This window comes from Octodon degus, unplaced genomic scaffold (assembly GCF_000260255.1).
Source record: "Octodon degus isolate 3935 unplaced genomic scaffold, OctDeg1.0 scaffold00014, whole genome shotgun sequence".
Classification (NCBI taxonomy): Eukaryota; Metazoa; Chordata; class Mammalia; order Rodentia; family Octodontidae; genus Octodon; species Octodon degus.
Window position 1 is genome coordinate 21,184,798 of NW_004524590.1, and position 12,598 is coordinate 21,197,395.

At 39.4% G+C, this 12,598-nt stretch overlaps 1 protein-coding gene across 1 annotated transcript in view; it reads right to left on the minus strand.

Moving 5' to 3' along the window:
- Positions 1–3,471: 3,471 nt before the first annotated feature.
- Positions 3,472–12,598, minus strand: part of Map3k19 (mitogen-activated protein kinase kinase kinase 19) — a 52,358-nt gene continuing 43,231 nt past the window's right edge. Inside the window, exons 8-10 of the mRNA XM_004626380.2 lie at positions 11,184–11,333; positions 9,050–9,747; positions 3,472–3,776 (exon numbers count right to left, since the gene is read on the minus strand). Coding sequence (XP_004626437.1) covers positions 3,710–3,776; positions 9,050–9,747; positions 11,184–11,333 — 915 coding nt within the window. The 3' untranslated portion in view covers positions 3,472–3,709. The remainder of the gene's footprint in view (positions 3,777–9,049; positions 9,748–11,183; positions 11,334–12,598) is intronic.

Genomic DNA, 12,598 nt, shown 5'->3' on the forward strand with positions numbered 1-12,598 from the left:
TTGACTTTTCTATTTAGTAGTTTACTTTGATTTGCCTATTAAATACTGATGAATCCATTTTAGTAATGAGGATAATTCTATTTTTAAGATGTTTGTTTTCAAGCAGCTTCACTCAGCATAGTTCATAAATACTAATGTGTTGTAAACAGTGATTGGAATTCTATTTTCTAAATGTACTCAGAACCCCCAAGGACAACTAAATGGGATGTTTGCTGATAGAAAATCCAGAACAGGCATATGTGTGTACTGGCATGAATTAGTCATTGAATTTAAGCTTATATATAAGGAATTAATAAAATTTGTTTATTAACATAAATTCAAGGCTCTAACATGTCTTGTTAACATGAGACAGAAGTAACTGACAGTCTGTGGGAAACTTGGTCTCTTAACATAATTGACTTTATTCAAGTAACATCAGAGTACGGGTTCTGGGATTACAGTGCTACCTCAACTCACAAACTTAATTTTTTCCACAATTTTGGTCGTAAAACCAAATCAGATTCAGTGTCAACCTTAAACCTAACTGTTGAGTTTGATTTGGTTCTTGTCCAATTTGATTTATGACCAGAATCATGAAAATAATTAAATTTGTGAACCATGGTACCACTGTAGATAGTACTTTCCAGTCTGAGCCTTGTAGCTTACCAGAGAATCATTTGGATGAGTTAATTTCATTTTATACCTTCATCACCTTTCCTATACAGTTTCATTAGTAGTATACCCTTTTAGTATTGGTGCTTTGCCCAACCTCCCTCCCCTCCCCTCTGAATTTCCTACATTTTCCACTTGAAAGAAAATTAGAGCTTATTGCAATAAGGAGCAAAGGTTACCTCAAAAATATATTTAAGCCTAGTTGTAAATTCTTTAAATCACAAGAGATTGTGTCAGTAATAAAAGATGTTCTGTTGTACAGTACAATATTGTAATTTTGTTCATTGTACTGTATAGTACTGTAGTTTTCTGTTACACCTAACATTACTGCATGTAAGAATTTTGCAAATAAAAGCAGAATCATCAAGTTGTTTCCTTTGACGATTTTTTTGTTCTAAATATTGTAATGTACATACTGTATACAGTTCCTCATTTAGTGACCAGTTCACTTATTGGCCCTTTCATAGGACCATAATTTGGTCATTAAACCAGGATATCTAATTACATTTAACCAAATTCATCCAAATCCATTGTTCTGTTACCTTTCTCCTTTTCTCAGTATTTTAAAATTTTGTTTTAGCTCTACTGTATAATCTGCCTATTCATTCCCCAACACCACCTCCCAAAATATCCTAAGGAACATTTTCACCGTATTACCATGAAATGAAAACAAATAGTTTATTACTTTCAAATGTCCAGGCATATACCCAAAAGTCAGTCTTCTCTAGTCTTTGAAGTCAGTACAGGTTTGTTTTACAAATGAATTCATCCATAGATGCAATTTTACAACAGTATGTAAGAGGGCAAATGGGTCATGGGCCATGGGTTGGACACACAAGTATTGGTTATCATTAGATAGAAGTGCCCATATCAGGGCTAATTGGCAAAATCACTAGCAAAGCATTTTTAAATGTAAGCTGAGCAAATACTTATAAAAAGTGATAACTGAGTCTAGAAATAGATGGGGGTTGAGCTGCTCCTTGAGAGGTTGATTGCATTGTCTTTGAGCTGTACATTATGCTACAGAAGGAGAGACTGCTCACCATAGTGGTCTTGTGGGAGGGAATGGATACAGTTCAGATGCGGAGTATTACACAACTTCCATTACTCCAGTTTGTACTTTGATCTTCCTAATTCAGCCACTGATAAGTGTCCACAGTGTAAGGGCTAATGAAGGTTAAACTTTAGGTGCTGCAGCAGCCTATTTTTTAGAATTTGGGATTAAATTTTCTTCAGTTGAGCTGCCAAAGAAACAAAGGAGTATTTAAAAAGAATAACATGAGCTCTTTAGTTGTTGAAAATGGGGGCAGTTGTGCTGGCAAATAGAGTGATAGTCATGGAGGGGAAGGGAATATAGTAAGTGAACTTAGTTACCATTAAGTACTCAGGTAACAAACTGGACTTCTGTCTTTGCTTACTGTGTCGCTAGTAATTTGTTTTGAGTAAAGCTTCCGAAGGTACCTGGTTTCCTTAACTGGTTTAACAACCTGTGAAAGGCAGCAAGGAAGAGTTTAAACATTGTACAAGTTGGGTAGCAATCCCAACTCCCACCTACCAGTTAGATGCCTGTAAGAAAAATTATCTCAACTATATTTTGAAGATTCTTTTTGTTTAACAAACTTCCTGTCACCAGTACTGTGATTTGTGTACATATTTTACTCACTACCCTTGGCCCACCAACTGGTGGAGTACACATGAACATAGTTATTGCTTTAGAGCTCAACTGATTTGTTTTAGTGTCTCAGTTTTACTGCTGGGATTTGAACTGTAATCCTCCTCCCTAAATGCTGGTTACAGGAATGTGCCATTGTTCATAAATAGATTTTTTTTTCTTCTACAATATTTCAAATCAAAGTGAGTAAAATAAGGAGTATAGTCATGCTTTTGTATTGGATATTTTTTTAAAACTGCACAAATAAGAAAAGTAAAACATCTTCACCTTACCTGGACTACATTTCTTAAAAAAAAATTGACAAAGCCTGGTGCTAGTGTTAGAATGTCCATACCATCGTGAAGTGATTACAGCCAATAAAATAAAGCTTAAGTAAGTTGGTGTCAAATTTGGTGGATAAATCCACAGCAGTGAAGGTTTTATAAAAGAAAAAATAGTCCTACTTAAAAGGACTGCTAAGAATTCCAAAGACCAGTGTTTCACAAGTGAAAGTTTGCAAAATGACTTCAACAAAGATAACCTTCATTCATATAGGGGTCAGAGTCCTTTGAAAAGTTTTTTGGTTTTGTTTTTTTCCCCATAATTTTATTGAGAAGCAAATAGCAATGAGACACTTTCAAACCAAATTGGTAGGACAGTTTCAATAATTAACACATTGCATACATTCTTCCTAGTGGTTAATTGCTGTACAAGATGCGGATATCCTATTTACAAACATCTTTGAAAAGTTTTTATGCTGATTCATTTTCCACTTCAGAGATTTTGTCCTACCAGCCAGTTAAGTCTTCACCAGTTGTTTTGTACACATGTTTAGGACCTGATTTACTTTGCAAACAAGTGAACATTGTCAGATCATAATATGAGTAGCTTACCTGGGAAGCAACTAGTTTAGGGCACCACCTTAAGCATTCTAACTTCTTGGAAGATTCTGGGTAGATGGAATCCAAGGCCCTTAGCTCCTCTTAGGCCTTGAGCTCCCTGGAATCCTTTAAGTTGAGACTGCTGCTGAAGAAGACAATCTAGAATCTCAATTTACTTTTCCACCTTACATTCTCCTTTGCAAGAATTAAGTGTATTCACCATGCAAGATAATATAGGTTATTTATATAATTTATTTAAAAGTACTGACAAAGCTTCAGGGCCAGAAATTAAAGAAAATATATAAAGCAATAGAGAGTATGGATCATGGTTAATTAAAACTGCAAACACTGGAATAGGTTCTCATTTAAAATATGCTTGAGGATGCTAATATGTAAGGTTTTTAGTGATACTGCAGAATCTGGTTAAGAGATTGGATTTCCAGTAGGAACAGAAGGGTCTCAACCATCATTCTCCACATGTAAGCAATAACAGCATTTATACAGCCCTGAGAAGAATCTTGTGTATTCACTGATTCCTCTTCAAGAAAGAATGCTTCAGAAGCTGGAAAGCAGAAGGTCGCTCGTGCTGGTCCCTAGAAAGGAAAACAACATTAGAAACAGCACCCTGTAAAGTGACTGGCAAGATCTATTTGATTCAAATGTAGACTTTAAAGGTAAAACTATAACCGACTGAGAGTCCAACAAAGTTGAGTCCAGGCTCCAGTTTTTAGCTGTGTAATCTTTGTGTTCCTCATCAGTAAAATGACAATATCTACTTCACTGGAAAAAAATAATATATACACAGCATTTCAACACTGGCACAGCAGGGATTCAAAAACTTGTGATTAAAAATGATTTTGCTGTTGCAGTTTGTTCAATTTGGGGTATAATTATAGTTACAGTTCACACTTCAAGGTTACAGTACAAGAACACTTAGCATTAGACTTAGAATTTTAGAGTATTAGAATCCACACTTAAACCCAGGTGTGTTGGCACACAGCTGTGATCCCAGCACTTTTTCTTTTTTTTTTTTTAATTTTAGGGAAGGGTCCACAGGGTGTTGAGAGTCTCACTACTAGATCAGACTCAGGGATCTGCCTGTTTACAGCCTCCCAAGAGCTGGGATTACAGGCGCACACTACTACACCCAGTCTCAATTGCTGTCTAGTCGGGGGCTGGCCTGACAGGCCCAGGAATCAGACGTGCTTGCAGGCACTTTAATCTGCTGAGCTACAAAGGCAGTAAGTAGGATTGCTGGGAGTTCAAGGCCAGCTAACTACATGGCAAGACTTTGCCTCCCCTCTGCCCCAAAAGAGCCAGAATTGAAACTTAAAAAATAGACATTTAACATTGCCAGTTAAACAGAAGACCCAGTGCTATTATGGGCTACTGGACTCTTTTAGAATATTTTGCTGAGTTTACACACCTATAATATTCAATAACGGAACTTAGAAAAAATGGGGTACACCATGAATGTCCATTTTGTATCTGTGTATTCAAAGTGGTTAGGATAGATATATAGTTGCATTCTCTTAATGAATAGAATTTGTTCTAATGGTGTTTGTAAATAGGATCACAAGTCCGCATCTTGTACAGCAGTTAACCACTAAGAAGAATATATGCAGTGTATTATTTGTTGAAACTGTACTTCCGATTTGATTTGAAACTGTCTCACTGCTATCTGTTTATCAATAAAACTTTGAAAAAATAGACATTTAAGCTAAGTATCATGGTACACATCTATATTCCCTGCTAACCAGAAAGCTTGGAAAGAGGACGGGGAGTTACAGGTGAAATGATCTGACTGCCACCATCCTCTCCCATGTTTGTACATGGGCTAAGGATGTATGATGAATTGATAAAACACAGTGAGCACACCCATAGCACCGGTCATTATTTAGTTTTGCTTCTGACCAGTAGCCTTCACCCCCTATACCCTAGCCTTGTCCCTGGTGGGTAGCCACAGCTTTTCACTGAATTATTCCCCCCTCAAAAGTCCCATTTTGACTTTACCTTTTATAGACCCCATTTATGCCCATGACATAATTTATACAAGGGTTACCTGGTCTGACCTCAGTGCCAGGGTAGTAGCTCTCAGGTTGTGAAATAAGTTGAGCTCATCCATTTATTACTTTTTTTTTTTCCTTCTTAACAGGCCAACTGCAACAGGCAATTTAGTGAGATACTGTCTCAAAAAGAGCTGGGGTGTTGTTTAGTGTTAGGTGTGTGCTTAGCATCCACCAGACCTTAGGTTGAATCCCCAGTTCCACAGACAATTTCATAAAAATTTTAAATGTGCTTTGGTGATTGAAATAATCTCATTTTGAGTACTTAGATGAGCATAAATTAAAAATAGTTGGTTAGTACTGTTCACTTTAGCTTATTCTTCAAGAAATTAAAATCTCTTGTAAATGTATCGTTCAGTAGGCCCGTCAGTGAACTACTGAAACAGTCAACAGCTGCGATGGGCTAGTTCAAAGGCATTCTCTTGGGAAATTGTCTTTATTTTGCACAGCGCTGTGAATCAAACCCAGGGCCTCATGCAGGCTAGGCAAGCTCTTTACCACCAAGCTACAACCCAAGCAATTTTGTTTTGTTTTATTTTTGAAAATGGCCTTGCTAGGTTTCCCAGACCTTCCTCAAAATTTGTGGTCCTCCTGCCTCACCTGGGATTATACTATGTGCCTGTGTACTCAATTGGCTCTCTTTTTAAAAGCAAAATGACTTCCGGAATATCTTTCAGGTGAAAATGGGAATGAACTACTTAAAATATATTTTAATACATCATTTCAAAATAATTTTTCCAGTTCCATCCCCGGGCCTGCCATGCCAGCCCCACCCCCCAGGCGCACTGAGATCAGGCAATTGAGACTGGGCATGGTGGTGTGCACCTGTAATCCCAGCACATGGGAGGCTGTAAAAAGAAGAATCACTATGAGTCCAATCTAGTAGTTAGACCCTGAACATCCTGTAGACCCTTCGCTAAAATACAACAATAATAATAATCTTTCCATCTGGAGGTCCTTTCTCCTGCCTTCAAAATTTGCAGATTTCTTCAAAAATCATTTGTTCGCCATCTGACTAGTCCCCCACCCCCACCCCATTTTTCCCCGAGGATTGATCCAAGGCCTTCACACTGAACTAGAGCTCCAGTTCATTTTATTTTTTGGGACAAGATTGTACTGTCACTAAATTACGCAGGCTAAATTCAAATCTGTAGTCCACCTCAACCTCCCAGAGTATAGGCATGTTCCACCACACCAGCTATCATATTTTTTCCATGCAAATGTCCATAATGTGACAAGCCTCATGAAGTTCTTGATTTTCTGATCTTGGGGATTAACTTCAAGGCTTTGAACTTATTTCAAGGCTTTGATATTTCTGTCACTAAGAAAAATGCTTTGTTCTACTTTTTCCCCCCAACATTTATTATCCCCTAAATCCTTATCATTTAGCCTACTGCTTTATAGAAATCGTCTTGAAATTAACCAAATCGGGGACTGGAGAGATGGCTCAGTGGTCTATAGCACCTACTTGGAACAAGCTTGGCAAAGCACAGGGACCAAGGTTCGATCCCCCCAGCACCACATGCCAGCCAGCCCCGCCCCCTGGTGGGCTGAGCTGGCCACACAAACACACACAATAAATAAATGTTTAAAGAAATAAAGACTTAAAAAAAAAAGTTAATCAAATCAAATGAGCTCATCTTGTTATCTGTTGCATTTGAAATGTTCACTCTTCCCTCCTATCTGAAACTGTTGGAATTTACTGTGATTCTCCACACGGGGGCAACTCCTCTCATTCCCTCTTTCCCTTTGTGTGCTCCTTTCCCCAGTTACATTTACATGCTAGATTTGATTCAGTGCATATTATTTTTCTCCTTGTGTGTTTTCAAAATTATTTTTCTTGGAACCTGGGTTTGAACTCAGGCCCTTGCTCTTGCCAGGCAGCGCTTATTCTACTGAGCCATCTCCCCGGCCCCTTTTTTTCCCTTTTGTTTTTTCTTTTTTTCTGGCTTCTTAATGTCCTACTGACACACTGTCTGGAGTAGTTAGGACTACAGGCCCATAATACTACACTAGTTTTATAATTCAAATGTAATTACTTTCTGGAGTTCCAAATGTCTTCTTCAACAAGAGACAAGGGGCTTTTCAACTCCTTCCTGTTCCTCTCTCACATCTATTTCTCCCACTATCCACATTCAAAATCATGAAATCCTATCATCTTTTTCCATTACTAAGTCTTGATTCACCTTCTAAAATGTCCTAGAAGAGTTGGTGAGATAGCTCAGCAGGCTAAGTGCCTCCTTAGGCAAGTGCAGGGACCAGGGTTTGATCCCTGGCACCCTGTACCATGCTGGCCTGCCCCCAAAAGCGCTAAGCCAGCACCTGAGTCTGGGTGTGGTGGTGCACACCTGTAATCCCAGTGCTGGGGGGGCTGAAGACAGGAGAATCACTGTGAGTCTAAGCTGTGTAGAGACCCTGTACAAAATAATTATAAAATAAAATGTTCTGGTATCCTGTCACTGCTTCTGCCATCAAAGTCTAAATTCTGCATTCCTAATTTGTCTTCTCATCTCAAGCAGTGTCCATTTCTGGCCCTTCAGTACACTACCATCTGACCTGCCATCCAACTTACTCGTGCCTCAGCATCAGGTGAGATGCAGGAGTCTAGAATTTCAGGAGGTAAGGTGTGTGTGTGTGTGTGTGTGTGTGTGTGTGTGTGACTAAAGTGTGTTAGTATTCTTCCTAATGATTGTTAACTAAGGAGTCCTAATTGAGTGCCTCATAGATTGGTAAACAATTTATATATGCTATTTCATTTAGCCTTCACAATTCTGTTTATTAGCAGTGCAAATTGTATATTTCCTTGTTCACGAAGGAGTCAAAAGAAGAGTCATAAAAGATTCTTTTCTCTCTCTCTAAAGCCCCATTTGTGTATGTAATGATAACTTGGAAAAAATGAAAATGGTCAAATGGTTTCTAGCCCTGAGTCATTGGTAAACTCAAAGCAAAGCAACTACTGTAATTTTAGAGCTAAGACAAATCTCATCTAGTACTGGTCTATGTGATGTCTTCAACACCATTATGTTGTTCCTTTTGTGGTTTTGTTTGTTTTCCGGGACACAGGAGGTTCTGTGCCTGGGGTTCTGTTCACAAAATCCACACTGAGACACCTGAGATATTTCTACATTTAGCATTGCCTAGAACCATACTCCTGGAATTCATATTCCTGCCGTTGTCCATGTGTTCATCTTGAGATCAACCAGGACAGACTGACACATGTGTTCTGAGAGAGGGAGACAGAAGGATGCATTTCCCAGTAGACAAGCAGAACTGTGTATTCTTGAGATTTGGTCAGAAAGGCAAAATGAATCCCCAGAGAGTTAGGGTGTAGGTATCATGTATGTTTGCTAAAAGGTTAGGTGCTAGGATTTTTCATATAAGGGTAAAAAAGCACACTTCCTTGGAAGACAGGATATTGAGTGTCACCCTTACCTGAATTACAGCTAAATGTTGAGCCAGTGGTTGATTTTAGGAGGCTCTGCTTTATCCTAGTTTTAATGAATGAGTTCCAGCTCCATATTCCCATGGATATGTAAGTAGATCTTTAGCAAATTTTGCAAATCCATGGTTTGGGAAATTATTTTCAGGACCTGATAACACATTTAATTCAGGCAATTTCTACTTGAAGCACTGACCTTCTATACTGATAGAACAGTGACAATCACTCAATGCAACTAGTCGTGATTACTTTCAGCACAAAACCACTCCCTTCTTGATTTTGTAACTGAAACAGAGCACTGAATGGGCCACAAATTCCAAGGGAATGTCAGCTGCTCTTGTTCCTGTTTTCCATTTCTTACCTGGTTAGGCACATGCGCACAAAGTCTGCCGCATTTTCTGAGAAGTGGTCTGGCAAAGGAGGCATCAGTCCTCGGTGTGCTCCAATATAAAACATGGCTGCCATCCTGTCCATGGAAGCCAATGGAGGCTTCCCTGTGGCCATCTCAAATACAGTGCAACCAATGCTCCAGATATCCGATTTCCTTCCATAGCCAGATTCATTGATGACTTCTGGGGCCATCCAATATGGAGTTCCATGCATGGACTTTAGCATGTCACTGTGAGTGCCATTCAAGCCTGCCCATGCCAAACGCTTGGCACAGCCAAAATCAATCAGTTTTATTATTCCAGTTGGCATTAGCATAACATTATTTCCTTTAATATCTCGATGTACCACACAGTTCTCATGCAGATAAGCAACACCTTGCAAGATTTGTTTTGTATATTTACAAAATACCATTTCAGGCAATGGCCCAAAACGGCTTATAATACTAGAGATTGAGCCACCAGGAACAAACTCCATGAAAATGCTTACAGTGTTCTGTTCCAAGCATGTCCCCAAATAGGCCACAATGTTGACATGTTTCAGGGCCTTGAGCAAATCTACTTCTTCCTGAAGTTTCCGGTATTCCCTTTCAGTAGCTAATTTATCAGAGGTATCCAAAGCTACTTGTTTTACAGCTATTAGCTGCCCTTGGCTAGTGAGGCCACAGTATACCTAGAGGCAAACAAATACCTTATTATTAAATTTAAATGACACAGTGACATGCACAAGATGCTTCTTGTCACATTTGACTTTACCTTCCCCAAAACACTTTATATATCCCCAAAGAAATGCAAAGTATTGAAGCAAGTTTTATGTTTCACTGAAGCCAACATGGCAGTGAACAAGTAGCATGCTAAGTGAATATCATACTGGCTTGGAGTTGAGTTGCTTGGATTGATTATAACTACACAATTTTCCCTTTCCCCAACTATATAACTTGAAAAGTTATATAATCATCTTTACCTCAGAAAGTCAAACTGAGTACAGTAAAATGGAGATAATTATATTTGCCTCACGTATTTTGTGATCACTACATCAGATAATGGTTTTAAAAAGCCCCTCACTGAATAAACAAAATAAGGGTAGCTTAGTTCTACAGCTTCCTGGAGAAAGGAGGCAAGTCCTGGTAGCTGTCCTCATGATGTTACCTCAACAGCCTGGTGTTTTCCACCTGAGGCAGGAGTTAGCTTGGTCAGCTGACTGGGGAAATGAGTACCACCAGGCAATCACAGAGATCACACATGCATCCTAGGCCCCAACTGGGACCAATCAGAATATGCTATCTTGAATTCTTCTGGCATGAAATCAAGAGGGGTTTTTTTGACAGAAAGACTAGATCTGATGTCAGAATGGAGAGATACAAGACGGCTGTCATTAATTTCATGGCCACTATACAGGTAAGCTCTTTCAGGCAGCCTACTCTCACCCTCACAGAGCATCTTTCTTTTCCTACCTGTAGTAAATGTAAAACCTTGCTGTGTTTTGCACACATCTTGACCAATTGTTTGTTCAGAACAAGAACCTGGAAAACTTTAGAATGAGTCACAACACCCTAGAACCCCACTGACACAACCTCACTGATCCCTGCAGTATTCCCAATTAGTGACTATAAAGACTATCTTATTGGGGGAGGTCAGTCTTTTCTTTATTTGTCTATGTAAGTACTATCAAAACTACTAAGACTTTAGATGGCCTTTTACACAATTGGCAAAACACAAGACACAACTTTTGGTTTTGCCAACCAGCGCTCATTCTCCCAACTTCATGTTGAGCTGTTGAAGGAAGAGATTCTCCCACCCCCACCCCAGGAGATTTGAACCTGTGGTAATGAGAAGTTAGAAGCACAATGGGCATTAAACCACCATGGAAGTATAAAAGTACAAGCTAGATGGAGACAAAGAAAGCCTGATGACATGGTTTGATCCCTGAAACCACCTATCCAGAGCCTGCATAAAATAATAAATATCTTTCATTCAAGCGAGTAGGTTTTGGGTTTTCTGTTACTTCCAAATGAAAGAACTTTATGTAAGAGAGTGGGCAGAACTGCAAGATGGAAAGTTAGGGAAAAGAAAGGTCAACAGAGGGCTGGGAGTTCTGATTTAACTTACTGTGCCATAGGCTCCCTTCCCAAGGATCTCACCCTTGGTCCACAAGATAGATTCTTCATGCTTTAAACTATTTGCAGAAAACATCCTCTTTTCACTCGAGGTCAGAAATTTCTCCTCCCTGTCATATATCCTGAACCCATTACTGCACCTCTGGAAAATTGAGACAAAAAGGAAGATTGTCATTAAACTCGGAGTCTTTGGAATGGAGATTATAATAGACTTCCTTTCAAAAGCACTCATCTATGACTGTTCTTGGGGGCCTGCCCCTTAGCTCAGTTCTTTAAGAGGCTGCTTCAACAAAGCAGTCAGGCTCAGGTTGCTGTGGTTCGATCCCCACAACACAAGACAGCCAGTCATGCCTTGAAGGCATTCAGCGCAAAAAAAAAAAAAAAAACACTTATGACTGTTCTTACTGTTGACAGATAACTTCTGGACCCCCAGATTTCCCAAAATGACCACATAACCAGTATGTGGTTAATAACAGTTTCTCTCAGTTGTGTCCCCATTTCCAATTTAGGACCAACTACAGAATTCCAAGTATGTTCATGTAACTAATCTCATAGGACGCTGCACTTCTAGTTAATCAACTGACCACATGGACAGTCTCCAATTAGGACACCTCTGAAGCCTTCTCTGTTTCCTACCATAAATCCCTTCAATTTCTCTGCCCACCTGTGTGTCCCTGCCAAATGCAAATGACAGTGGTTAAAGCAAACTCACATGAATAGTCTTTTCATTTTCATTTATTTCATAAGATGCATGTACATTTAGAGCCATACATATAAGTTAAGTACATATACATGTGAACATGTACATTTACAAAACATTAGTTTTTTCTCCCTCCCATCCCTCCCTCCTTCTCCCCCTGCCCACACAGAGCCATAACAAAGAATTTGAGTAGCTATGACCAACAAGATTGAAGATCCATAATCCTGAGGACCTTTGCTATTCTGAAGAAAATTGCAGACCAGGGCTGGTGAGATGGCTCAGTGGTCTAAAGCACCTACTTAGAACAAGCTTAGCAAAGCACAGGGACCGCAGTTCAATCCCCCAGCACCACATGCCAGCCAGCCCCACCCCCTGGGGCTGGCACACACACACACACACACACACACACATAAATAAAAAGAAAAAGAAAATTGCAGACCAGCAGAATCAGCTTTTAGACAAAAACAATCTCAAGCCCCAGACTGAATTAACATCTCCATTTTGATAGTAACTCCAAGAAATTCATGTTCTGTTTTAGGTACTTCCCTTGTTACTGGGACAAAATACCAGACACCCATAACTTCAGGAAGTAGAAGTTTATTTTGGGTCATGTTTCAGACAATCATCTGCTGGTGCCAAGGCTGGCCTGCATGGCAGAGGGCAGGAGAGAGGGTGGCTGCCCAGGCCATGCTGGTGAGGAAACAAAA